At 41.9% G+C, this 27,966-nt stretch overlaps 3 protein-coding genes across 5 annotated transcripts; 1 reads left to right on the top strand and 2 right to left on the bottom strand.

The window, feature by feature from the left end:
- Window positions 1–1,595: 1,595 nt before the first annotated feature.
- LOC131138758 (forkhead box protein O1-A-like) lies at window positions 1,596–17,109 on the bottom strand. The gene is made up of 3 exons (XM_078787603.1): window positions 16,370–17,109; window positions 3,182–3,373; window positions 1,596–2,951 (listed from the first exon to the last, which is right to left on the bottom strand). Exons 1-3 carry the CDS (start codon window positions 16,877–16,879, stop codon window positions 1,788–1,790), a joined length of 1,866 nt encoding a protein of 621 aa, XP_078643729.1. The 5' UTR covers window positions 16,880–17,109; the 3' UTR covers window positions 1,596–1,787.
- Window positions 17,110–18,101: 992 nt separating this feature from the next.
- mrps31 (mitochondrial ribosomal protein S31) lies at window positions 18,102–21,481 on the bottom strand. Its single transcript, XM_058087969.2, has 7 exons — window positions 21,290–21,481; window positions 20,700–21,113; window positions 20,454–20,606; window positions 20,028–20,177; window positions 19,510–19,586; window positions 18,566–18,706; window positions 18,102–18,488 (listed from the first exon to the last, which is right to left on the bottom strand). The coding sequence occupies exons 1-7, from the start codon at window positions 21,400–21,402 to the stop codon at window positions 18,253–18,255; spliced, it is 1,284 nt and encodes a 427-aa protein (XP_057943952.2). The 5' UTR covers window positions 21,403–21,481; the 3' UTR covers window positions 18,102–18,252.
- Window positions 21,482–21,705: 224 nt separating this feature from the next.
- Window positions 21,706–27,388, top strand: taf6 (TAF6 RNA polymerase II, TATA box binding protein (TBP)-associated factor). Of its 3 annotated transcripts, none has more exons than XM_058087040.2 (15): window positions 21,706–21,906; window positions 22,756–22,913; window positions 23,022–23,108; window positions 23,190–23,343; window positions 23,830–23,886; window positions 23,951–24,067; window positions 24,163–24,284; window positions 24,585–24,662; window positions 24,766–24,867; window positions 25,621–25,803; window positions 25,955–26,029; window positions 26,107–26,232; window positions 26,368–26,541; window positions 26,626–26,817; window positions 26,923–27,388. In XM_058087040.2, exons 2-15 carry the CDS (start codon window positions 22,758–22,760, stop codon window positions 27,211–27,213), a joined length of 1,914 nt encoding a protein of 637 aa, XP_057943023.2. In that variant the 5' UTR covers window positions 21,706–21,906; window positions 22,756–22,757; the 3' UTR covers window positions 27,214–27,388. The 3 variants fall into 3 exon arrangements, with proteins under 3 accessions (XP_057943023.2, XP_057943024.2, XP_078643728.1); XM_058087041.2 differs by having other exon boundaries at window positions 21,707–21,906; window positions 26,926–27,388; XM_078787602.1 differs by lacking the exon at window positions 21,706–21,906 and adding an exon at window positions 22,506–22,665 and having other exon boundaries at window positions 22,730–22,913.
- Window positions 27,389–27,966: the final 578 nt, after the last annotated feature.

Here is a 27,966-nt window from a genome sequence, read left to right as displayed (position 1 = left end):
TTTATTATATTTTAAAATCTCGTATTGAGATCTGGACATAAAATGTGTGCATATATCCTTTGCAATACTGTTAACTTGATCATGTTTATGTCACATTTAACCCTGACTGAGTGATACAACTACAAGATTATGGAAGTATTTGTACTATTGATGATTGTATGTTTACTTTATTATAACCAGACACGATAATCCTTCTTATTTACTGAATATGGGTACAGTACAGGCCAAAAGTTAGCTGGGATAGGCTCCAGCATACCTGCAACCCTAGTGATAAGCGGCATAGAAAATGGATGGATGGATTTAGCAAAAAAAAGCTAAAATATTTTTTTCTGCTGATAATGATATCGGTGCCCGAGTGATGATGTCATGCGGTCTGGAATTGAAGAGCTTGCAACCAAAAGGCGCTAAATCCAATTTTCACTAAGTTGCATGTTTTTCATGAGTTTAATAGACCTCTGTCATGTGTATCCAAATCACATATTTTGGTCTTGAAATCATTTTTAAAAATATGAAAAAAAGTGATATGAAATTTATGCTTTCAACCAAAAGGCGCTATTTCCATTTCAGATTTCAACCAAAAGGCGCTAAATCCAATTTTCACTAAGTTGCATGTTTTTCATGAGTTTAATAGACCTCTGTCATGTGTATCCAAATCACATATTTTGGTCTTGAAATGCTTGAAATGCTTTCAACCAAAAGGCGCTATTTCCATTTCAGATTTCAACCAAAAGGCGCTAAATCCCTTTCTTTATTCTTTATTCTGATTGGCCCAAGTTTCCCATCTATTGATAATCTGACCAATCAGAGAGAAGAATACAATTGGCACTGCACATACAGAAAGCCAGTATCAGTGCGCATCCTGTTTTGTTTGTGTACATTAAGTACACGTATGATAGTTACAGTATGTTATGCAATTCAGGAGAACACAAATTGTGTTTTTACAGTATTCTGTAACATGGAAGTTTTTTTTTTACGCCATAAAAGGCATGTCTCTACCTTGACACCTCCAACTTTCATGAGAAACATTATTTTACTTGTACTAAAAAACATACAATGTAAAGAGTTTGTAATGAGATGATTTTTGTCACTGTCACCTTCATGGTGCAGTCAAATATGAGCACTGCTTTTAATAACATTTTTATTAATTTAATTAATAATAATAATTTTGTATTGTATGTTGAGAATGGCTTCTGTGTTGTAATTATTTTATTAGCATAGCACATTAAAGCACATTACATTCTTTTACAACAACGCCATTGAAGAAGTTAAAGGTGACTTCAAATTTATTTCAGCCAAAAGGCGCTAAATCCGAAAAAAATAATTAATTTTAAAAAATATATAAAATACATGGTGTGTGCAGGATTTTTATAGCATGCATTTTTATGACCTATATTGATAGCTCTTATTTGCAATATAGACTTGATGACCAAATAGATTGATATGTGCGTAATTAAAAAATCATTGATTTTCTCAATCAGTCAAAATGGATTTAGCGCCTTTTGGTTGCAAGCTCTTCAATTATTTCATGCTTTGCAGTATACTTTGTTCTACTGATGCTTGTGCCACATAGAAATGTCCAAAATATGAATATCATTTGTGAATTTATTAAGACTAACCTGTCTTACTTGTTGATAGTAAGAGAAGATGTTATTTTACTTATATTAATTGGTCATTGATGACTAGCCTATATTAAATCTTCAAAATAATGATGGCACTTTTTCTATACTTTTTCTTAAATTGCACACACACACACACACACACACACACACAGGGTGAGCTCCACCACCTTAGCCTGACACCCAGCTGTGAGTGGTCGTCTTCACCCTCTGTGGGAACACTTGAGCCCCAGCTGCTGGATCGAAATTAAAATCCAACGCCCCGCCATCCATGAGTGTGTCATGGAGGACAGACTCCACGTCACATTCAAACCTCTCGATGGACATATTGTCCAGGTCACTGGGCAGCCGCTCCTGATGATGTGCATGCGGGTGAAATTCCCTGTAGCCATTGTTGCTGCTGCTGTTGCGGTAGGTCGCCGTGACATCGTTAGCCAGAGCCGCGTGACCACGGGACAGTTGCAGGTGTGTCCTCAGGCTCGTCATTTGAGGAGGGGCCCCTGAGAGACTAGTCAAATTGGTCAAGGGGATCATGTTACTGCTATTCAGGTCTCGTGAGGTTGGAGGACCCTGGTTATGTATAGATTGTGGATTTGCGTGAAGGACAGGGAGACACTGGGACGGATGGATCATTTTTGCGCCATTATGACCTACTGGTTGGCTCTGGCTCTCATAGGTGGGCACTGGACAACGGCCCCTCCCGACATGAGACACAAGCGAATCCTTGAAGGGAATCATGTTTCTTCTGGTGTCTGCATCTGAGGTCAGGAGCTCTTTAAGGAGGCCAGCGGGGCACATATATTGGTTCTCATAAGGCCCGTAGTCCTGCTTGTCTTCTGGAAGTGAATGCATGGAGACACAGGACATGGAGTTCATCCGAGCCGGGCCATAAACGCATTTTCCATAGTCCTGCTGTGGCTGGGGGGAGTTATAGGGACCGCTCTGAAGCATGGCGCCATTAGGAGAGCAAGAGTCAGAACCCATCGGGGGGTTCTTCGGAAACAGCATGTTCAAGTTATCCGCCAGGCTCTCCATGACGACGATCTCCGAGCCCCCCATGGATCCCGACACTTCAGACAGGCTGGGTAAAGGGGTGCTGATCTTGCTACCCCCAGGGTACATCAGGTGACTGTCGGCTTCTGCCAGGTCATCCTGCTCAGAGGAGAAAGGTGAGCGGCGGCCGCTGAGGGTGCTAGCATCTGAGCTGGTGCGTGTTCGGAAGGAGCCCCAGGCCTCCAAGTCCTCGTTGCTGTGGGAGCTTGGACTTCCCAGCCAGGTGGAGTACTGGGAACCGGGACTGCTCGCTCCTCCCTCGGCCCCTTCTTGTTGAGCCAGCTGGTTGTGGGGGAAAAACAAATAATATAATTATAATATTATTTTATTATTATTATTCCCAGCACTCATGCAGCCTTAGACCCTGATGCTAGCACCACCATGCTTGACTGTGGGCAAGCTATTTAGACAATAATGGCGTGTGGAGTCAGTTGACAGTAACTTTATACTGCTATACAAGCTGTACACGGACTACTCTAAAGTATACCTTGTGAAGATACACTGAACTTTACCTTTTTCTTTGTAGCTCGCCCTCGACTCTTGGCGAACTTACTGTTGTTGTCCATCGAAGCAGCTCTGCGTCGAGGTGACTTGCCGTTCTTCCCTCCGTCTGGATTGAGCATCCACCATGAGCTCTTCCCGGTTCCCTCATTCTGGATGCGCACAAAGCGGCTGTGCAGTGAGAGGTTGTGTCTGATGGAATTCTACACGGGAAAAGAGTTCATCATTTGTGAGCCATCCAAGGATATCATATATCATATCATATTCATTTGGAGACAATCCCAGCTGAAGTCAACTATCAATTTTCACCAAAATGTTGCCCCATTTGTCATACACTGTCTTGGTTTTCTCCGGGTACTCCGGTTTCCTACCACATTCCAAAAACATGCTAGGTTAATTAGCGACTCCAAATTGTCCATAGGTATGAATGTGAGTGTGAATGGTTGTTTGTCTATATGTGCCCTGTGATTGGCTGGCCACCAGTCCAGGGTGTACCCCGCCTCTCGCCCAAAGACAGCTGGGATAGGCTCCAGCATACACCTGCGACCCTCGTGAGGATAAGCGGTATAGAAAATGAATGAATTAATAATTTGTCAGTTTGCCATTTGTACTGTATTGTTCCACAAAACTAAGTGTTGCAACTGCTAAATAACTCACCATGGGGCCAAAGAACCTTGTGAGCTGTTTTTGCTCATGAATCATTATTTTTATTGGTTTTGAAATGTTTATTTAGCAGTTTTTGAAGATAAAACCACTAAAAGTTCGGGCGAGAGGCGGGGTACACCCTGGACTGGTCGCCAGCCAATCACAGGGCGCATATAGACAAACAACCATTCACACTCACATTCATACCTATGGACAATTTGGAGTCGCTAATTAACCTAGCATGTTTTTGGAATGTGGGAGGAAACCGGAGTACCCGGAGAAAACCCACGCATGCACGGGGAGAACATGCAAACTCCACACAGAGATGGCCGAGGGTGGAATTGAAAGCAGGTCTCCTAGCTGTGAGGTCTGCGCGCTAACCACACGACCGCCGTGCAACAGATGATGGCATGTTTTTCAAGTCTGATTCAACAGTGCTGCCGCTGGTTGTAACCAAGTTATGCCAATTATTCCAATTTTCATGAATTGAACATCCTGCTGTGATGCACTTTGACGTCCTATGGTACATTTTGGCTATTGTTACTAAAATTTTGTTTGATTAAAACTACTAACAAACCTTGACATCCCAAAAATATTAACAAAAAAAAACATTTGATTATATTACAGTTTTTCCATGCCGATAACAATTCAAAAATCATCGAAAATAATGGATGGAGGCACCTTATTGTTGATGTGGCAAGATCAAATTCAATAGTGCTTCTCATTTTCTTTACCACATTGCTGGCACATCCAACATTCTTTGGCCCCATGGGGGGTTATTTAGCAGTTGCAATCAATAAAAAAAAAAAATGTGAGGCCAGAGAGTCATAAAAACCTAGGGTGCTTTGTTTGGACGCTTGATTATGTGGAACAATACAATACGTTTGTTGTGCGGAACATTTACAAAAACACTGCAAAATATCGGAAAATAATTACCATAAATAATGAATCATACAAAAATAATATTTAACTGACCTAACTAAATTTCTGGAGCTTTTTTGCTTGGCAACTGCACCTCTCAGTAATTGCATCCAGTATCTGAGGGAATTGCAATATCTCGTTATTTATTATGACAGCCTTTCCCTTCTCTCTTCACAGGAGGTGATGATCGCATGTTTCCTGTGATCTCACTGCACTTTTATCTGCACATCTCCATCACACCCTCCCAGTGGTGGCAAAACTACTCCACCAAACTGGAAAACGACACAGAGAAAATAAAAGAGAGTGATTTGGTCATAAGTAATAAATAATAAGCTCTCATATAGCGAGAGAGTGAGCTCATCCAAACTTCTACCCCTCGGCAAATATAGTAAAGTCTCGTTATATCGATATTCTCGGGAGTCGGAAAAAATACCGATATAACCGGACTATCCATATATCCGATCCTGCGCCGAACTGCATTAAAAGTGGGCGGATCTTTGATATGGCATGTAATTCATGGATTGCGTATCTAGCATGCTTTTGTACTACAATAATTTTTGTACTACAGTAAATAAAAATAAACTTACGCTGTAGTGATTACCGGTTACCGGGACATAATTCACCCCGGAACTATCAATAGGGAAGGTGTTGCCACCCGGAGGGGTAGGCGCGAGGGACGGGTGTTTTCCGCTGTGTGTGCTGCACTCTGGTGGTGGAAGTGTGAAAAATAAAGTTGACTGGAAGCAGCCGTTCGCCGTGTTCTTTTTTGGTATTGAAATCCTTAAGCAAAGATTGATTTAAGCTGCTTTTGTATCGATATAAGCAGACCAAATTGGCTGGCGGGAGATGAAAAGGGCATCGTAGTAACTGGATTATCATAATAACCAGGTATCGTACTAACGGAACTAATTATATCATAAAAGACTAGAAATTTGCCGGGAAATGAAAATAGTATCGTAATAAGTAGTAATTCGTTATAACCGATATCGATATAACGAGACTTTACTGTATGTATAAAGCTAAATCCTCATGTAGTAGCTTCTCCTTAATGATACCATATGAGTCTAAAAAAGGGAGCCAGAGGCCCCTCCTGTCATAACGCTCTCAGGCGGGAGACAGAAATAAAAAAAAAAAAAAAGCTACCATGCAACATGTACTGGATGTAGACATATTGTACCATCGAAGCCTCTCGGGGACAAAATCTTCCAAAAATGACAAAACACAGAACATGCTGCACGAGACCTAAGAGCGGGGAAGTTCCCCTGAATGTCCATTGCAGTTACAGAGGAGCCAGATGTCCTCAACCACAAGGTTCATCTGGGATAAACAGGCAAGGTGGTTCATTCAAAAAAACAATAACCCGCCTCTCTTGATGTTTGTATTAAACATTCGATTATTTAGAAAGGGGATGTTATAGAAAAAAACGCAACTGCATTCAAATCATTCATGTCGGCTTAGTAAGATTTACAACTATTTGAAGGACTTCAAGTAAAAATAGAAGTACCGAGGCTATTATTTAGGACGACTGTCACCACGCCGAAGCATTGAACTACAACAAGTTTACGTTCATGTGAAGATGAGAGCACATTTGAGCGAAAGAGGAGAGCAGGGTGGAGGTTACAGGGTTCGCATGTGGAGAGGGGAGGGTGCCAGAGCGAGTTGTTGTTGCTGTGTGGGCCGAGGTCAATGAGTTCAATGAACACGAGGCTCCTCGGCCGCCCGGCTCTAACGGAGGCGTGCAAACAGGTTGGCTGGAGCATCACATGTAACGTACTTCTTTCTGACTCAACCACAGCGGACAGTGAAGGATAGTAGTGAGGTAGATATCATATTCAAAATGTCTGCTTATTTGAATGATTTCTTTTGGCGGAGACTCACGCAGTGATTCTTAACTAGTGTATTGGGCTGCAAAAGAGGGTGGACGATTATGCATTATTTTATGCATTTCCTCATTTCCTTACTAAAATGCACTTTGCACATGTACCTAGTGTTTGTGTATTTACAAAGATGACTTCAACAACTTAATGTCCATTTGCGAACCCTCGTCTTAAAGCACAAGTTGGCCAAAAGTAGACATAGTGTGACTCACTGGTGATATGCAAATGTTTACACCCTCTGATTAGTTCTAACAATAGATCATGGACTGCATGACTGGTCCCCGGGAAGAGGCATTCTCTCCTTAGCCTGGGATAATCCTCGTCTGAGACAGACCTCACCTCAGCCCAAAGAGAACAAAAGCCATCCCCGGCCTCGCTAATTCAGGAGGTGCCCCTGTCACACACATTATTCCTCTAAAAGCCCGACCCAAGGTGGCCTGGATGTCTCATTGTCACGGCACGTCTTTTTAAAACCGCGTCGCTATGGCCACTTTAAAGCAGTCGTACTTTACCTGAGGCTGTATGACACATCATGTGAATGTGGGCCATTCACAAATTGATTAACTTGATTGACCCATTTTTGCAGGCAGAGGGATATTCCCAGGACCGGATTAGAAAGGCCTGGAAAATGGGAAATGTTTAAGAAAGAACTTCTGCTAAGTAATATCACCCATATCATGGGAGTCATTTAATACTGCTGCTGTTCACAAAACTCCACACAGAGTGGAAGTCCTAGGGAGTCAGCAATAGGATGCAAATACGACGCAACTAGAGCGTACAATAAAGTCAACGGCTACTTTACGTTGATGCATGTCGCTGCATGGACCACAATGTGTGCAATTCATTAGTGGTACCTTTTAGTGTGAAGTGGTGCTCATTTCAAAAACCCCCTCAGACCTGGCAAAAAGCTTTCAAATGATTCCCAGTAAATATATGGATATACAGTAAAGTCTCGTTATATCGATATTGTCGGGAGTCGGAAAAAATACCGATATAACCGGACTATCCATATATCCGATCCTGCGTCGAACTGCATTAAAAGTGGGCAATAATGCACTCGACATTGTTCTATAGTATACATGTATTTAATTGTGTATTCAGATATCTTTTTATCGCTTGCAATAATCACTGTTTTTCATATGTACATGCTGGCGTTCGTTGGTTGTTCTGTTGATGTGTTTTGTATCGATATAAGCAGACCAAATTGGCTGGCGGGAGATGAAAAGGGCATCCTAGTAACCGGATTATCATAACCGGGTATCGTACTAATGGAACTAATTATATCATAAGACTAGAAATTTGCCGAGAAATGAAAATAGTATTGTAATAAGTAGTAATTCGTTATAACCGATATCGATATAACGAGACTTTACTGTACTTTCACTCTACGGAGAGCTTTTGGTTTTTAAATTGTATTTTTATTTAGATAAAATGTATTTTCCTGACGCATTTACTATAACAGGGAAACCAAAATATTGGATTGATAGTACAGTAAACCTCGGATATATCGGATTCAATTGTTCCCACTGGTTTTGTCCGATATAAGCGAAATCCGTTATATGCATATACTGGAAAATGTCCGTTTTACGCATATATCGGATTTATATCCGGTATATGCGTAAATCAAATTGTATCCGTTATAAAAAGGCACTTCCTTGACTATGTATTCCACACTCGGCCATCTCTGTGTGGAGTTTGCATGTTCTCCCCGTGCATGCGTGGGTTTTCTCCGGGTACTCCGGTTTCCTCCCACATTCCAAAAACATGCTAGGTTAATTGGCGACTCCAAATTGTCCATAGGTATGAATGTGAGTGTGAATGGTTGTTTGTCTATATGTGCCCTGTGATTGGCTGGCTATCTTTATTCACTTATTACAATCACCACATGTCAGGGTGCATAACTTTAAAAGGAGTCTCCTGATGAAGTCACTGAACCATCCACATGATGGTAAAATACCACTTGTAGCCGACTCTCAATACTATCCTAATTCCTCACAATATCTGGGTTTAAAAAAAAAACAAAAAAAAAGAAGCTTGAGACCCCGCCCACTGGACCTCAAAGCAATCTCATTGACACAGCTGCTGTTCCTTGTGCAGCCAAGCATGATGCTGGCAGTAACGGTCACAGGATGAGTAAACAAACAAGGTCCCGGTCTGTAGGGACAGGTGCAGCTTGCACAGTGAAAGTGGACTCACGTGCAAATGGTCCAGATGTTAATACACCACCCGAGCCAAATACAAATAGAACAAAGGAAGCAAGAAACCAATTACTGGAGATCAGTAGTAAACATGAATGGCATTATATACAAATAAAAAAGCACATGCACCAATAATAATAAGACGAGGGGACACGATGCCTGAGATAGGGTCCACAAGAATGAGAGAAGAGATTTTATCATCAATTTTATAAGAAAAAAAATTAAAAATAAAAAAATAGTTTTGTCAGGAAGGCCAGTAGCATTGTGGAAGGATTTTTACAGCTTTAAGACATCGATTGCTTGTATTCCATTACCGAATAAACGCAAACACTTATGCGGCGGTCGTGTGGTTAGCGCACAGACCTCACAGCTACGAGACCAGGGTTCAATTCCACCCTCGGCCATCTCTGTGTGGAGTTTGCATGATCTCCCCGTGCATGCGTGGGTTTTCTCCGGGTACTCCGGTTTCCTCCCAGGTTAATTGGTGACTCCAAATTGTCCATAGGTATGAATGTGAGTGTGAATGGTTGTTTGTCTATATGTGCCCTGTGATTGGCCGGCGACCAGTCCAGGGAAAAGCGGTAGAAAATGAATGAATGACCCTTAAATTGTTAACACGGACCTCTTCTATGTATGAGGTGTGTTGTGAAATAGAACCAGTGATAGAATAGACAAGTCCGAACATCTATGTGGGTTGATCTGAAAAACCTTAAGTAAAATTGATCATATGTAGAATTGTAGAAAAAAATGTCGAAGAAACTGCTATACGTTACTCACTGACGTTGGGAAGACCAAAGTGTAAGGTGTGCATAAAGTACTTAATGTGCATTTCCAATAATACATTGCACACTACTTCCGAGTTACTGCATTATCCTTCATAGTAGTGATGTCATCATTTACAGTCAGATTGGCTTTGCTCTTGCAATACAGATGAGAAATCGTCACATTTTAGTGTTAGGGTTAGAGTTTCAACCTTACAATGGTCTGTGGTGCATGGGGTTCGAACCTGTTTTCAGATAGATAGATACCTATTCAGTGAAATACCTTGCATGACAAGAACAAGAGTTTACATCGTACAGATTTTACTGTAAAGGGATGAGCCACTTCCTGACACTGACTTCCTGTTCAAGGTCTCCTCTCCACCGCTCTCCTTTGACCCAGGAAGTGGTTAAAAAGGAACAAAATTAGCATGCTCACGTAAGAAAATGTGTCGCTTCCGTAAGTATGGAAAACACATTGCCTTTTGACGACTGTGGCCGTGATGCAGTACATTACTGGGCAACCTACTTCTACCGCCACATTAAAGTGTGTGTGGGTGGGGGCATATGAGGTTGACACTTTAAAAAAATAATAACTGTTAAGAGCTGCAAACATGCTGTAAAATGAATGCCAGTCTAGTATTACACTAATACCTTGTTTATTGCGGTTAATTGGGTCCAGACCCAATCGTGATAAAGGAATTTCCACAAAGTAGGAATTCTTATGTCACCTTTGCGCTTGTATTACCCAATATAGCAGACATAATAGAGTAAATAAGCTTTTTATGAATAAGACTCATACTAATGTATGTTGCTATAAATGTGACGGGCAGACAGGAAGTGTTCCGAGTTGAGTTTGAGATCATTGAGCTTCTGAGATCATTCAAACCCGCAATAAAAGCCTGTTGTTCCGGCGATCAAGTCTGGTATTTGGGTGTCAACGTTACTTATACCTTGTCTAGGTAGTGTTGAAATCATTCATTTCTACCGCTTTTTCCTCACAAGGGTGCTGGAGCCTATCCCACATGGGCGAAAGGCGGGGTACACCCTGGACTGGTCGCCAGCCAATCACAGGGCACATATAGACAAACAACCATTCACACTCACATTCATACCTATGGACAATTTGGAGTCGCCAATTAACCTAGCATGTTTTTGGAATGTGGGAGGAAACCGGAGTACCCACATGCAAACTCCACACAGAGAGGTGGAATTGAACCCTGGTCTCCTAGCTGCGAGGTCTGCGCGCTAACCACTCGACCACTGTGCCGCCCTTTGAATGCATCTTCTGAAATAAATTCTTACAAACCCCCAATCCTGGACTTTGAAGAGACAAATTCTCTTCACATGTCATGAAGCACCGATCACTCATCTAACTGCACGTCTCTGGTTTTTCTTACCACCCGTGCACAATTTTTGTTTTGCATAATGGTTTGAGGCAAGGTCGTTTTTCATGCAAGAGTGGGGGTATTATTGTCCTGAGCAGGCACTGGGGACAATGCCAACGCGCACATGCCAAGGATTCCACAGACTCACACATGGGTATACCGCAGACTGTATGCAGGCCTCTGAGTCAGCTGAGTGCTCCCCTCCTTCCCTCCTCCTTCCCTCCTCCTTCCCTCCTCCAGCCACAGCCCCCAAGCGTCCCTTTCTTCATGGGGTTACTTTAAACTCAGTGGGCCTCTTAAGTTCCCAGGCGGGCCTCTCCTTTCTTAACCTTGTGATTCCCAAGACAATTGGCTGACAGTTATTCATGGTGCAACATTTCTCTCATCCAGTGTCCTTGAATGTCCTCTGTAAGAAAGAAATGGAGCACATGAAAGGCAAGACCAACCAAGTAGAAATACAAAATGACTGAAAACGTAAACAGTAATGTTTAGTCTTGGTACTTGTTCCCTCAGTAGAGAGATAACTTGTTCTCAATCAAGACTCCAGTTGAGTTCCGGTTTACAGCCTTAAAGGGATAGTTCGGATTTTTTTTACAGCAGTGTAATGCATCAAGAGTGACTTAACCCCCCCCCCCACCACTTTGTCCAGTGAGCTGAATTCTGGTCAGATTTCAGTGATGAGTAACATAGTTCCGGCTAGTAGCCATTTGGCTTCTCAAAACAATATGCGTTCAAAAGAGTAATACTTCCTAAAAAATATATTACACCTGACAAATCGCATGCTGACCAAGTGGTTAGCATGTAGGTCACACAGCTAAGAGACCCGGGTTCGATTCCCCCGTCGGGCATCTCTGTGTGGAGTTTGCGTCTTCTCCCCGTACTCCGGTTTCCTCCCACATTCCAAAAACATGCTAGGTTAATTGGCGACTCCAAATTGTCCATAGGTATGAATGTGAGTGTGAATGGTTGTTTGTCTATATGTGCCCTGTGATTGGCTAGCCACCAGTCCAGGGTGTACCCCGCCTCTCGCCCGAAGACAGCTGGGATAGGCTTCAGCACCCTCGCGACCCTCGTGAGGATAAGCAGTAGAAAATGAATGACAAATCCCATGGTGACCAAGTGGTTAGCATGTAGGTCACACAGCTAGGAGACCCATGTTCGATTCCCCTGTCTGGCATCTCTGTGTGGAGTTTGCATGTTCTCCCCGTGCATGCGTGGGTTTTCTCCGGGTACTCCGGTTTCCTCCCACATTCCAAAAAACATGCTAGGTTAATTGGCGACTCCAAATTGTCCATAGGTATGAATGTGAGTGTGAATGGTTGTTTGTCTATATGTGCCCTGTGATTGGCTGGTGACCAGTCCAGGGTGTACCCCGCCTCTCGCCCGAAGACAGCTGGGATAGGCTCCAGCGTCTCTAGTGAGGATAAGCGGTATAGAAAAAGGACGGAACAATAGACAGGTGATCGCATGCATTGATACGAATAGAGAGTTGATTTGTGAGGTCTGATTGTTTTTTTTATGCGACTGCATTACTCTTTTGAATATATATTGTTTTGAGAAGCCAAATTCTTTACTTAAGTGACCTCCACCAACTGTGGTCTAACTGTGTAAACAAGAGTCTACATACTGTATGAAGTTGGAATTGCATGGGTGACTACATTTTCCTTAATCACAAGCTTACAGTTTGCCTTATTTGAAGTCACAATAGCTGTACTGATATAGTACTTGAACACACAGCTACTCTTTGATCCACCAACATCCTAAGGGGGAAGCGACCCCCCCCCCCAATTAGGGGCCTTCCCTGTTGGCATCTTGAGATAGCGCCACGGTATGAGAGGAAAAACAAAGCACTGTGAAACGAGGCTGGCAGACAGGAAGCATCGTCCTCGTCCTTTTCCTCCACCCACCTCAGGTCATTTCATAGGCGGAGCCACGGAATCAAAGTCAGCACCCTCAACCACGAAGCTGCTGCCTGCCATGACTCGGTCATTACTCTCACGAATGCTCAGACATGTCAATTCTTAAGTCTAAATAAAGAAAAGCATAACATTAAGAATGCTTATGAAATTATATTCACAAAAAACATTATTGCCACCCCCCCCCCCTTCACTTTTTCCAAGCGGGAGCCTTGTGTTTTTGCCGGGCGGGGATGTTAACACATGGCACTGTTTTCCATCCACTTGCCAGGAAATGCGTCATAGTTCATTGTGGGGGGGGTTGGGGGGGAGCGCTGTGTTATTTTTTTAACAGGAAAGTGTAAAAATAACCATTAGCCAGCAGTTCCAAGGCCCAGTGAGGGAGTCAACGATAGAGAGGTTGAAGAAGAGATGGGTTGATATAATATTAAATGGTACCTTAGAATATTATTTGGTAAATAACAAAATTATATTAAATAAAGTGTCCAAGTTCAAGTCCTTGGCTTTAAATCTCTTTCAAGCCCCAAAAGAATAATATTTTTTTTTTTGGCATTGCCACTTTTCTGATATATTTCAGACCCCACCACTAACTGTTTGTATTTGATTGACATATTGATTTGCCCCGTCAAGGGCAGGGGGTGTCCAAAGTGCGGCCCATGGTGCATAATGGAAATACATCAAAACAAACGAAAAAAAACTGAAAAAATGGGAAAAAAGCTGAAATAGTGTGTATATATATATATATATATAGCCAACAGTATGATGTCCTGGGTAGAAGAAGACTGGACACTATTACTCCATTTATGGAGCTTTAGATGATTCTTATTTTTACATTATACACGTAAAAAATTAAGCAAAATGGAAAAAAAAATACTTTAAATGTCCATCCATATATTTTCTATGCCGCTTATCCTCATGGGGTCATGTTGGAGCCTATTCCAGCTGTTTTCGGGCGAGAGGCGGGGTACACCCTGAACTTGTCACCAGCCAATCACATATAGACAAACAACCATTCACACTCACATTCATACCTATGGACAATTTGGAGTCGCCAATTAACCTAGCATGTTTTTTGGAATGTGGGATCAAACTCCATATGCAAACTCCACACAGAGATGCCCAAGTAAAGTATTGAACCCAGGTTTTCCCGATCTCCGGCCTAATACTACAACAATGTGGATCATTGAACTTAAGTAAAAATGCCCGGTTTGAGGCCAGAGGTGGAAGTGACGCGGTAAAGAGCATCCCTCCCTTTCTCCCGAAGCAGTAGCATCCGCTGAGGAAACTCTAAAAGGCATGCGACACGAGGATATGAGCACACAGCTCAGGAATGGAGGATGTTTGACGTTCTTCCCGGCATCCCCTTCGACACACGACTCACCAAACACTGATTGAACTCTTTGCGTCACCTCCTGTTATTGTCAACGAGCGCTCACGCTATATATGTTCTGCATTTCCACTAAAATACGTGTTGATATTCATTTAATTGACAGCTCTGAGAATGACGAGCCACGATGAGGACTTTCCTTCAAGTTTGTGAGCAATGGAATCTGTATATGATAGTCTACAAAGGCATTTCCTGACATGGCACCAAAAACTGACAGGTTCCAGGAAGTGCTGCAAACATCAAACATAAGTTTGACTTACAGGTTTGAATTTGACTCTAATTTCAGTCTGCTGAAGTCATTTCTTCATATACAGTAAAGTCTTGTTATATCGATATCGGTTATATCAAAGTACTGCTTATTATGATACTATTTTCATTTCCCGGCAAATTTCTAGTCTTTTATGATATAATTAGTTCCGTTAGTACGATACCCGGTTATTATGATAATCCGGTTACTACGATGCCCTTTTCATCTCCCGCCAGCCAATTTGGTCTGCTTATATCGATACAAAAGCAGCTTAAATCAATCTTTGCTTAAGGATTTCAATACCAAAAAAGAACACGGCGAACGGCTGCTTCCAGTCAACTTTATTTTTCACACTTCCACCACCAGAGCGCAGCACACACACACACCGATTCCCGCACTTCCTGGTTCACAGGTCATGCTCAACCCGCCCCACATAGCTGGCCAAACACATGCCTGCAACAGAAGAACCAACTGACATAGCATACACACCTATTCCAACGAAGACACAAGCGTACAAATACATGTATTTAATTGTGTTGTATTCAGATATCTTTTTATCGCTTGCAATAATCACTGTTTTTCATATGTACATGCTGGCGTTCATGGACAATATCGAAATAACGAGACTTTACTGTATTTAACCACTGTCGGGGCCACCTGTTTGTTTTTGTCTGCGCATAGAGTGCCAACATTTCCAAACTTTTGGGACAAATATTATCTCAATATTTTTCATGTTTGTCAGGCTGTACATTTATCCATGGTGTGTGCAGTGCGTGGTAACACTGGATAGATTGTTTCTCCGATAGGAAAATAGCACTTTAGAGCACTTTTCCCCACTTAAAGGTGTTTCACTAAACATAGGATTGAGCTTAGTGTTTTTTTCACTGACAAAAGAAACAAATCATTAAATCCTCTCAATGGTGACTCAGATGATAAATATGGAAATATTAATGTTGAACTCTTGGTGGGCACTGAGAATAACAAAAACAAGCTGTAGCTATCATCAATCTGACGTATATCATATGTAATATTCAGGTCTGCACGGCGGATGAGAGGTTAGCACGCAGGCCACATAGCTATGAGACCCAAGTCGATTCCACCCTCGGCCATCTCTGTGTGGAGTTTGCATGTTCTCCCCGTGCATGCGTGGGTTTTCTCCGGGTACTCCGGTTTCCTTCCACATTCCAAAAACATGCTAGGTTAATTAGCCACTCCAAATTGTCCATAGGTATGAATGTGAGTGTGAATGGTTGTTTGTCTATATGTGCCCTGTGATTGGCTGGCTGCCAGTCCAGGGTGTACCCCGCCTCTCGCCCAAAGACAGCTGGGATAGGCTCCAGCACCCCTGCGAACCTCGTGAGGATAAGCGGTAGAAAATGAATGAATGAATGAATGAATGTAATATCCACCCATTTTCCATGCCGCTTATCCTCATGAGGGTTGCGGGTATGCAAATGCCGGCGCACACATACATATAAGTTACAGGAAAGTCGCACAATATATTTCACACACACATATATATACACACACACGTGACATATATTTTAAAATGTATACAATCATGCATGTTTGCATGTTCAATACTGTGAGGGGTTAAATGCAGAGATCACATTTTGTGCATGCATGATAATATTGTCTGAAATTACAATACAGTATTTCCAATCTGATATTATTTTAAGATAAATGTCACAAAAAAGTGCAGTGCCTTGCTGAACTTCAAGAGTGACTCCAAAAATAAGCAGTGGGACTAAAACAACTTATGGAATGAATTGATAATGAAGATTTTGTTGTATATTTTGGCCAGTTTTGCAAAACAAGGAGCTTTTTCCCCCCAAAATGCACATCAGCGTCAAGGCACTTACCTTCCATCCTGCAGAGCTGTTACTGTCTCCTTTATCCTTGAAGTAAGGCACACTCTTCACCATCCAGTCGTAAATCTGGGAAAGAGTCAGCCTCTTCTCGGGTGAGCTCTCTATGGCCCTGGTGATGAGGTCAGCATATGACATGTTCCCCCAAGCGTTCCGTCGGGACGAGCTGCTTTTCCTCTGGCTGGAGCCCCCCAAGGGGGCCATTCCGGAAAGGGGCACCTGTTGCTGGGGCGCTGGTAGCTGCGGGCCTGGCTGATGCAGGTGTTGATGGAGGTGCAGCCCCTCGGAACGCTGGAAGTCAGAATGGGCCACATACGAGCCATCCTCTTCCAGTAAACCGAGATTGCGAGCGTTTCCCGGCGGCTCCTGATGCGAGGACGGGGCCGGGGAGGATGTGGTGGAGTTCGTCTGGTCGATGAGCTCCGGCAACGGCCAGGTGCAAGAGCGCGGGCGGGTGAGAGGCTCAAAGTCCGGGTCTACTTGCAGCGGCGGGACCTCAGCCATGTCAGGGTCAAGGCGGCTTTCAGGATCATAGACTCTCACATAAACGTGAATAAAAGCTTGCAGACAAGTTGTGCTTTGCAAAGGCGGTGCTTTTAAGTTGCGCTGTGACGTTCACAGCATCCTCCGCTGACTGGTTTCAACTCAAGCCTGGCGCTCTGTGACAAGAGCAGCCGGTGATGCCTTCACGTCCTGTCACATGCTCGGTCATCTGCATTCTTCAGCATGATGAGGGCTCTGTTTTTTTTTCTTTCTCCACGGACAACTAATAATAGTGTTTTATGTCCAATTTAGTTGGATTGTGTTTTTTTATAGGTTTTTAATGACAGGTACTGCATTTTGTATTCTCACCACTAGTAAAATAAGCCTTTTCAAGAAATTGTAGCACACATACGAACCCTGTAAATCGGTGCTGTACTGCACGTTGTGCTTTTTTTGTACTTTCAATGCAATACTTGAATGCACCAACTTCTTTTCGCTAAGCTGCTCACTCTATTTTATTTTCCAAATCGCTTTCATAAGTTTACATTAGTAATACAAGTTGTCAAGCAGCAAGTAGGCCCACATTTGTGACAAAAGAACTTCCATTCTTGTCGGTAGTGCCCTCTAGCGGTGGATATAGATAATACCTGTACGCACAAACAACATGCAGCATTGTACAAGTATTTCTTAGTCATGAATGTACACATTATTGTCTGCAGTCGTCCAGGTGTACAAACACACTTTCCCCCCCTGCAATTAGCCAAGTTGCCGACACATCATCACGCCACTCATGACTGTTTAAGGAAAGGTGAACAACAAGTGGAAGCGGGAGTGTTTTTAAAATGTCAAGCTTTCCTTTTTCCACGTTTTCTCAGACAATAAATAAAGCCGAGGGTCACTACTAAGAAACCGCATGCTTCATTGTTCAAAATGTTGGTAACTTCCTCGCAAAGGGCACAAGGTTCAAGTTCTATTTAAACACGTACTGTAAACGAGCCGAGGTCCGAGATGCTACATGCCAACATAAACCTACTTCACTGGCCGCCAAAGAAAACATCATTAATCATACTGACAGACCGATCTCAATAGCCCCTTAAAACACTCAACCGGTTCATTCAACTGTCAACGAATCAGCACACATGTACCATTAAATATATTATTTTAACCATCTTACCTGTGTGATTGAATATTTCAATATGGATTTGACATATCCAGAAAGTGAATAATAAAACTGTAATTTAAGTTACAGGAAAGTTGCATGATTTATTATGTATTTTGGACAAGAGCATCATTTGACTCTTTGCACATAGAGCAATGTGTTATGGATTATGGATTGGGCTTGGTTGTAGTTAAGGGGCATGGAAAATATGAAAAATGTCTTAAATTGTCCAAATTTAAGCGAGATAAACCTCAGCCTCCTTGAGGACATCTTTTTTTTGATTAAAGTAGTCTCTGAACCAGGAGATGTGCTCCTTCTTCTGCTGGACGGTCAGATAGGGGTTTTTGGACAAACCGATCACCACCAGCTCCATGAAGTGCCGTACTGGTCCCTGCCTGGGGAAGCCCTCCTCTAGGTGCTTCTCAAGGAAGACATGCTCATGGAAAGGGATACTGGCTTCCTCCTCGAAACCTGATGAAGAGCAAAACCAGTCAAGCTTTCGTTGTTTCTTTTATATATCCAACAAATGTAGAGTATAGTTGACACACATGCTTCATTGTTGATTGGGTACTGCCACAATTTGCCCTCTTTGGTCCATTGGATCATTTCCTCAAAGGCGTTCTGGGGCATTTGGTTTGCCGACGAAGACAGCTGGTGAGCAAAGTCCGCATCCCATATGGTTGGACGTGCTAAAAAAGGAACATGGGAAAACAGTTACATTCATGGAAACAGTAATATACAGTACTCGTAAGCGCAAATACAGCGGAACCTCTGAGATTGAACACGATGCATCGTAGGACGCCAGGCGACTTACAGTTTTTGCAATTTGAAATACTTAGTGAGATACAGCAGTGGCTCCCAAAACTTTTAGTCGCGTTCCCCCCTTCAGACATTTGACTTGAAGTCAGGTACACACCACTCCTACACACTTAAAAACAAACCTTTTTCCATCTTCATGAAGGCATATCTTTCTCTCTCTCATTGACTTATTGAATATTGAATATTGAGCGTGATTAATTAGGTAATTCTGTTGGCCACACAGTCAGTAGATGGGAAAGACTGTACTGTTCTGTTCTGACTGTACCGCTCTGTGCTGAGGTGTTCAAGCACACTAGTAATCCTGAGTGTTAGGCATGAATATAAATGTTTTTTTAAAATTACAATTTGAATGTTTTTACCAGTGATTCAAGTGTAAATATAAATTAGATATAATGTAGTGTTTATTTTAACGAGACTGACCTTTCTTTTGAAATAAGCATTAAAAAAAAAAGCTGTAAAAAGCTAAAGATAAAGTCCTCACTTAACGCTTGGTAACACTTGTTAGCTACATAATGCTGTGATGCCGTACGTTCAAATGCTTTGTCTATTTTAAAAGGGATATTCCACAAACCCTTGGTAAAATACCACACTGAACCACCCCAGCGGCATTCAATTTAAGAGGTTCTAATGTAAATCGTTACAATAATGAAATAATTGGATGGAGGCTTATTACCAATTGTTGCTGTCACGCTGCTATCATCAGTAGGGAGGGAAAAGATGTTAAGTCTTTTCCCAGTGAACAAGTTCCTCCTGCAAAAACAAAAATAATGAAACCTTAACCATGAGCTTCTCCATGGCTTTTTTATGAAAAAAAACATTCATTCATTAATTTTCTACTGCTTTTCCTCACGAGGGTCGTGGGGGTGCTGGAGCCTATCCGAGCTGTCTTCAGGAGAGGTGGGGTACATCCTGGACTGGTCGCCAGCCAATCACAGGGCACATATAGACAAACAACCATTCACACTCACATTCATACCTATGGACAATTTGGAGTCGCCAATTAACCTAGCATGTTTTTGGAATGTGGGAGAAAAACCCACGCATGCACGGGGAGAACATGCAAACTCCACACAGAGATGGCTGAGTGTGGAATCGTACTCAGGTCTCCCAGCTGTGTGGCCTGCACGCTGACCACTTGTCCGCCTTGCAGCCTATAAAAAAAACAATCAAAGTAAAAATAAACAGACGTACTTTATGCGAACGCTTTCCAACTCTGCGGTGATTCCTCTGTCGGGTTTGTAGCCCTTCCCGTCGTCGTCAAACCGGATCTGATTGGCCGGTCGAGCGTTCTGTCTGTTGGCATTACTTTCCACTGACACTTTCATGTCGGCGAGAATCCCGCTATGATTGCAGAGAGTTAGTATTAAGTACAAAACTGCAAAGTCCACTGACAATGACCGTGTAATGTATTTGTAAAAGCAGGCATTTTTTTTAACCAGTTATTGCATTTACTGTGAATTCCAGACTATATGATGCTACTTTTCTATTCATACTGTACTGTACTGCAAAGCTGTTTTCCTGCCAAGGGCCAATAAAGTATCGTCATATTTTTTAGCTTTTAAGTAAAATGTTGTTGACAGCATCAGAGAAATGGATACTGGACTAAAGAATACATACCCTATGTCATTCACATCCCCCTTTTTTTGAGCCTCAGTCACAGCCTCGTGCTGCCTCAGCTTCCTGAGCAACTCAGACTCGGCCTGGATGCGGTTAGGAAGAGTGGAAGCAGCAGCGGAGGCAGCGGCGACGAGTTCCGGATCCAGGGTGTGACTAAAAGAGACACAGAATTGGTTATCACCATGATGACGCTGCCACCTTGATCAGGGAGACAACTAGACAGCAGTGTCACAAATCCTGTCTCACCTCTGAGATGAAGCTGAAGCCTCAGCTGAAGCCTCTTGAAACATATCAACAGTGCTCTCCATTGTGGTTGGCCTTGCGTTAGGGGCAAAAACATTTGGCTTAATTTTCACATGTTTAAGCCTCCTCTTGCTGGTGACGTCCACCTTCATGGCTCCCAGAAGGTGAAGTAGATTCTCCTTCCCATTTCTGCTTGTGTCAAATTCTTTTCCCTTTGCAGCACTACCGTGGCCATTTATTACATCCATCTTGTCTGTATTGGTTAGCTCATCCAATTTGTTGATGTCATTGGAATCTGTTGCTTGTTGTTTCAAAACTGTTTGGGTTTCTGTGAGGTCTTTGATATTGGAGTTTTTATTGTCACATAATCTGGTTGAAGTTGTGCTGAGGTATTTAGCTCTACACACAGTGGGCACCCTATGAGAAAACAAAAAGTGTTACAAGTCACACCCTCGGTTATTATTCACTCAGTATTATTCATATGCCGTAAACTGTTATATCACTACATATATCACAACATATTCATATTTTAAAATAATATACTCCACAGCCCTTAACGATGTAACATGGGACTAAACGTAAAAGTTATTCACCTCATAATTGAAGCTGTAGTCGTGTCCGAATTTGCTGGCAATATACGCGATCCCGATATCTTCGTTGAAGACTTCTGAGCCGTGCATAATATCCAGGAAATAAATCTATACATAATGATATCAAAATATGTCCTTCCACGATCCTGACTCGCGTTCCTGTTGTAACCCCAGAAAGAGCCCCCCCTTAAACGTAACGAGATGGTCATAGTTCCACATTTAACGTTGGTTGGATACCGATACTAGGAGGAGTTATAAGTTAATATTTATCGGGATATTAATTAAATGATAACACGTCCTGCTCAGCTCCCTGGTAAAATATTATAAAAAATAAAATATTTGGGTTAATAGATTTGAAGACGTTCGTTGCAATCAGGCACATAACTGTAGTCTCGCGATAAAACAACCGGAAGTTAACTGGAGATGGCGACGGAACACAAGCGCTCAGTCACGAATGGAACTTCCTGTTGCTAACCGCCATCCTCTCGGTTGTTTTTTCTACAGAGAATGGATTATAACATAAACAGTTAACTTTGAGGATCATGTGTCGTCGCATATCGTACTAGTGAGTACTGGTATTCGTTCCTGCTCACCCACTCAAAGGAGAATCCTTGATGCAGGTAACTTGGAAAAAGGTCCACGGAAGCTGCTTGAGTTAGCTTTCAAGCTAACACATTAACGCATATTCAGACTAGGGTATCTCAGTTGTAAACAATACGCATAGTAAGAACATTCGAAAGAATTTGTTTTTGGTTTGGTTATGAAGTTGTGTTATTTTAGTTGTGTTGTATTGACTTGTGATATGTGCACTGTGTCGGTAGTTTGTTTTTGCAATTGACCCGCCTTTAGTTGACAGAACCAGACAGTTTAAATGTGTAATCTCCTCGTTTCTTTTCAATGAGTTAAATCTTTTCAATAAGCAGATAAATTTGATACTTTCTTTTAGCAAAATATATTATTAAATATATTAATATTATTAAATATATATTAATAAATGAGCACATTCCGACTTTTACCTCACTACCTCTTTTCATTCATTTATTTTCTACTGCTTATCCGAGGATCGCGGGGGTGCTGGAGCCTATCCCAGCTGTTTTCGGGGGGGGGGGGCGAGAGGCGGGGTACACCCGGAAAGGTCGCCAGCCAATCATAGGGCACATATAGACAAACAACCATTCACACCACACCCACATTCATACGCCGATTAACCTAGCATGTATGTTTTTGGAATCGGGGAGGAAGCCGGAGTCCCCGGAGAAAAGCCATGCATGCACAGGAAGAACATGCAAACTCCGCACAGAGATGGCTAAGGGTGGAATCGAACTCCGGCCTCCTAGTGCAGCCCACTACCTCTACTTATCTCCTTTTGTGTAGTGTGTCTCTCACTCATTTTCAGAGCTTACACTTCTTCTTATTAAAATGCTTTACATTTTCAATATGTACCTAATGTTTGTTGTGTATTTTGTTAGCTATGGCGGAAGAAAGGCGTCAGAAGCAGTGTTCGGTCGTCCTCCCCACAGAGTCCATGAAGGCGATGGCAGAGTCTGTGGGAGTGGGCCAGCTACAGGAGGACAGCTGCTCAGCCCTAAGTGAAGAGGTCAGCTACAGAATTAAAGAAATTACACAGGTAAAGCAGAGATTAGGAGGAAGAATGGCAACGTTTTATTGAGTGAAGCTGTGCTCATATCATATGTGCTGCTTCTGAGTTGCTGTCAACTTTTTTTTTTTTTTAAAGGATGCTTTGAAGTTTATGCATCACGGAAAGAGACGTAAACTAACCACCAATGACATTGATAATGCCTTGAAACTTAAAAATGTGGAGGTAAGACACAACATGCCTGCTTTCTTATGTAATATATAGTCTTTTTTTGTGTATAATACAAGTACATTTTTGTCTTTGCAGCCCCTGTATGGATTCCAGTCTCAAGAGTTTATCCCATTTCGTTTTGCAAGTGGTGGTGGAAGAGAACTTCATTTCTATGAGGAGAAGGAAGTGGACCTTAGTGACATTATTAACACACCACTGCCCAGAGTTCCACTAGATGTGTCGTTAAAAGGTATGAAACCTTTGCACTCGATGCAGTGATGTGTCTGGTAACACTGATGCGTCCGTGCATCTGTCAAGCTCATAGAGCAAAACCTCGCCTCAATACTTGTATTGCTTTAATTAACAGTCACATGATTGATACAGCTGCTATTTGGCCTGTCATGAAGGGGTCAACCTCTATTTATTAGGAAGCATCTCTGCCATCTATCAGCGGGATGCGTCTCTCCTAAAAGAATCACAATTCTTCCCATCAAACCGTTGTGATACGTAGCCCAAAAGAAAAAGAAAATGTTCCACTATTTGGTACTATTTTACAACTAGGGTGCCTGCAGTGATGTCTAAGATCCAACACGTGTCAGTATTTAGTGACAAGTGATCAATACATTTATATTAATACTGTTTAATCAATACATTTATATTGGTACAGTTTGACTCATACTCTATCCATTCCACTGCATGAGGTCTCAGTTGTTACATGTTTCTGCTTTTCCTTCAGCCCACTGGTTAAGTATTGAAGGGATTCAACCTTCTATTCCTGAAAATCCACCACCAGGTATGACTAGTTGCAATGTTGTGCGATACATCAGAAAGCTTTAATTGAAATGTACTACTTTCAGCACCAAAAGAGCAACAAAAAGCTGAATCTACGGAACCCCTCAAAGTTGTCAAACCCGGCCAAGAGGAAGAGGGTACAATTCAAGGCAAGAGTCAGGGCACATCGGCTGATGGTAAAGGTCGGTATCTTGTTTGTATTCCGATATTGCATTCACTCTCCCCCAATGTTCTCTCAGTAATTGTCTTCATTCATCCGCTATTGTGTTTCTTTTAGGAAAAGAAAAGGGTCCAATAAGGCTCAAACCTCGCAGCACCCATGAGCTTTCTGTGGAACAGCAGCTCTACTACAAGGAGATCACTGAAGCATGTGTTGGCTCCTGTGAAGCCAAAAGAGCTGTATGTCATTTCTACATACAGGGTGTCCATAAAGTCTCTGTACATTTTTTTAAATTACAAAGACAAATAGCAAAATATATGAAAATTATTTCTATTTTAATGTTAAAGATATGTTTTTTTCCCTTGATTTAGTTTCATCATTAACCTATTTCATCATTCAACAATGGCTCTTGTTTTGTTCAATTGTAAAGATACTTTGTGGACATCCTGTTAGTTAGTGTTTATGTATTCAAACATTTCAATGTATTCCTTGGAGCCTTCAATTTAAATTTTTCATGTAATGTCTCTTTGTTTATCCAGGAAGCCTTGCAAAGTATTGCCACAGACCCTGGACTGTATCAGATGCTTCCAAGATTCAGCACCTTCATTTCGGAAGGAGTGAGCGTCTTTTAAAGCACCTCTTGTGTTGAAAATATGACATATGTCACATGATTGTCTAATATTACATGCTAGATGTTCTGACTTCTTGCTCGGTTGGCAGGTTCGTGTTAATGTGGTGCAAAACAACTTGGCTCTCCTGATTTACCTCATGCGGATGGTCAAAGCACTGATGGACAACCCCACTTTATACTTGGAAAAATATGTGCGTATTTTTTATTTTTGGTTTTAGTTTTAATGAAGGCTGTCACAAATAACGCATTAACAGCGGTAACTAATTTATTTCATTAATTATGTTAAATTATTTTAGTGTAATCAACGCATTCACACCTCTCTGTTATGATGGCAGACAGAAGCACAGTGTGCAGTCATACACAGTCTGCCTCTCTCTTTTTAACTTTATTGTGACCTGAACAACAGCAGTAACATTCCAACACCATATACTGTATGTATCGCCAACTCACTCACTTTAGTACGTTCACCCTCGGACACTTCCTCATTCTCATTACAGGAATGCACGATGCATTCAGGGACACTCCGAACATTAATTAAATAATTACAATAAAACAATAATTAACATTAATTCAAATGTACAATTTGCTACATTTAAAGTATGCAGGAAAATACACTGAAAACAAGTACATTTACCTTAAATTACGTGATGTCTTTGAACGCAACCCCTCTTTGGTCACAATAACCAAAGAGTATGAAAAGCGTGATTCGAATGTTCTGCTTTTATTAAAGCGACAAATAGATTTTAGACTTTTGAGTTATGTAACATATTTATTTTATCTTTCATTATACACAGTAAAAATTGGCATATTTCAGACATAGTTCCTAATGATTAATGATGCTGTGATTAATCTCATTAACATTTTTAATTATTTGACAGTCCTGGTTTTAATATATTTGTATATATTTTATATCTATTGTTTCAGTTTTTTCTATTTCTTTTCAGTTGCATGAACTGATACCGGCTGTGGTGACATGCATAGTGAGCAAGCAGCTGTGCTTGAGACCAGATGTTGACAACCACTGGGCTTTACGTGACTTTGCCGCTCGTCTCATGGCACAGAGTTGTAAAACCTTCAGCACCACGACCAACAACATCCAATCTCGCATCACTAAGACTTTCACTAAGGTGAGTTTTGTTTATTACTGATTTATTGTCTGGTTTAAAATATGTAAGAAGAGCACAGTCCAAAATCTTTGCAATATTCCCTCAATGAGTTGTCACCGCAGTAAAGTCAACTGTGTTTTCCACATAAATTCCACTTGATTTGTTTTCTCAGAGCTGGCTAGACGACAAAACCCAGTGGACCACACGATACGGCTGTATTGCCGGGCTTGCTGAATTGGGACCTGATGTGAGTTTCAGTTTGGATTCCTGCTAGGGTTCCTGAATCTTTCCTTCAGCTCAGACATTCTACTTGTGTCGCTGCAGGTGATAAAGACGTTGATCCTTCCTCGACTTGCTGTAGAGGGCGCTCGCATCAAAGCGGTGATGGAAGGACCGGTGATCTCCAACATTGATAAGATTGGGGCAGATCATGTTCAAAGCCTTTTACTGGTAATTATTGATTATCTCTGTTTAGAATGGGGATGATTCAGGTCATCTCGATTGCAAAGCATGACTTTTATTTTGTGGAGCAGACCTTTTGGTTTTATGTTGACGATACAAAACCGTTTTGTTTGCTTTCCTAAGAAACACTGCGCCAGTGTCATTGCCAAGATACGACCTCCACCTGACAATGTAGAACAATATCGGACAGACTACGGTTACCTCGCACCCATGCTGTGCTCCCATGTAGTGAAGGCCCGGACCCAAGCTGCGATGCAGGCCCAGCAAGTCAATAGAACCACATTAACAATAACACAGGTACATTTGCATTGGATGTTATGATGGTTTATCAAGATTGTCCCACTCTTCGGGGTCTCGTTTCTAATTGTGAGCCCCTTGCAGCCTCGCCCAACCCTCTCTGTCTCTCAAAGCGGACTCAGTGGATCGACAGGTCCTCGCACTCCCAGCATCATTAAGGTTCCAAGTTCTCTTACCCTTATGTCACCAAGACCGGGGACTCCATCACAGCCATCGCCCCCTGCAACTAAGTATTTTGTTATGGGAACCAGTGCTGGATCTGCCTCAACACAGCAGGTACTTTGGCATTTACATACTCGACAGAGACTGTTCAGACTCTTTCAGTTAAAACGGTAGCCACACAAACACAAATTCTATTATTGAAGAATGTATTGTATCCAGCAGGTAATCACCATCAGCTCTTCCCAGTCAGCCTCGACAGTTACCAGCACCGTACCCAGCGCCACTTCGACCTTGCAGCCCTTGGTGAAATTGGAACCTGGCAGCGGCCCGGCACTTCCAAGTTCACGACCCATGCAGAAATACATAGTGGTGTCACTGCCTTCGTCCGCCTCTTCTACCATGGAGAATAAGAGCTCTGTGATACCAACTCCCATTTCCTCAACACTAGAAACCGGGCTGAAGACTGACCGATCGGAGTCTCCTGGTGTGAGTACACAGTCACCACACTGACGTTTATCACAAGAGATTACATTTATTTGGGCTAAAACAAAAACTCTGGAGTGTTGACTGTAATGTGTAAATATGTTAATGCACAGCAATGAGTCACTCAGTGGCATTTCAGATGTTGACTCAAACTGATGCGCTTTTTTTTAACTCAAAAAATAAATTTGACTTTGTATTTCTATTACTGTTTCTGGATGTGTGATTATATTGCCCTTCAATTATTATTATTTTTTTTACATTCAACATGGTAAGTAATTACTTTATGATGTTTGTCCCTAATGTTCCCACAAGCAAAGCCGAACAAAGTAAAGTTAATCCTTCAAGTATTACAATTCTGATGACAATACAAGTTTATCAAAATATTTTTGAATGGAAAGGTGGGATAACTTCATGGGGATAGTGTAAGTACATGTTTAATATAAATAGCAGATCCCAAGAAAATTTTAAGGGGACTTATGCTCCTTTTTCAACCATTTGTATTAGTACTAGTTGTGGACTCCTATAGAGCACCTACACACAATAACCTGCACAGAAAACTTTTTAGAAATTCCACAATCTGCACCTATTCCAGTTGTATTTCCTTTGATTTGTGCTTCCTGCCAAAATGGTCTGTTTTAATTTATTCCAGCCATGGCCCGCCCCCCGGCATCCCCACTGTATAAGGAAGTCCGCCCCTCTGTGACATCACAAAGGGGCAGTTTTACCTCGCCTTTTTGAGCCATCCTAAACTTTTTTCAGGGCTCACTTCCAAATGTGCAA

The sequence above is a fragment of the Doryrhamphus excisus genome, linkage group LG21 (genome assembly GCF_037039965.1).
Source record: "Doryrhamphus excisus strain RoL-2023G ecotype Guam linkage group LG21, RoL_Dexc_Guam_v1.1, whole genome shotgun sequence".
Classification (NCBI taxonomy): domain Eukaryota; kingdom Metazoa; phylum Chordata; class Actinopteri; order Syngnathiformes; family Syngnathidae; genus Doryrhamphus; species Doryrhamphus excisus.
This window is presented reverse-complemented; position numbering and strand designations above follow the sequence as displayed.

Coding starts and splice junctions, on each gene's coding strand:
- LOC131138758 (XM_078787603.1), bottom strand. CDS start 16,879: ATGGCTGAGGTCCCGCCGCTGCAAGTAGACCCGGACTTTGAGCCTCTC. Junction 3,374..16,369: donor ACAGCTCTGCAGGATGGAAG/GTAAGTGCCTTG, acceptor TTTCCCGTGTAG/AATTCCATCAGACACAACCT. Junction 2,952..3,181: donor GGCGAGCTACAAAGAAAAAG/GTAAAGTTCAGT, acceptor CCCCACAACCAG/CTGGCTCAACAAGAAGGGGC.
- mrps31 (XM_058087969.2), bottom strand. CDS start 21,402: ATGTATAGATTTATTTCCTGGATATTATGCACGGCTCAGAAGTCTTCA. Junction 19,587..20,027: donor TTGGAAAGCGTTCGCATAAA/GTACGTCTGTTT, acceptor TTGTTTTTGCAG/GAGGAACTTGTTCACTGGGA. Junction 18,707..19,509: donor CAGCGTGACAGCAACAATTG/GTAATAAGCCTC, acceptor TTCCTTTTTTAG/CACGTCCAACCATATGGGAT.
- taf6 (XM_058087040.2), top strand. CDS start 22,758: ATGGCGGAAGAAAGGCGTCAGAAGCAGTGTTCGGTCGTCCTCCCCACA. Junction 23,344..23,829: donor ACTAGATGTGTCGTTAAAAG/GTATGAAACCTT, acceptor CTTTTCCTTCAG/CCCACTGGTTAAGTATTGAA. Junction 24,285..24,584: donor CCTGTGAAGCCAAAAGAGCT/GTATGTCATTTC, acceptor TTGTTTATCCAG/GAAGCCTTGCAAAGTATTGC.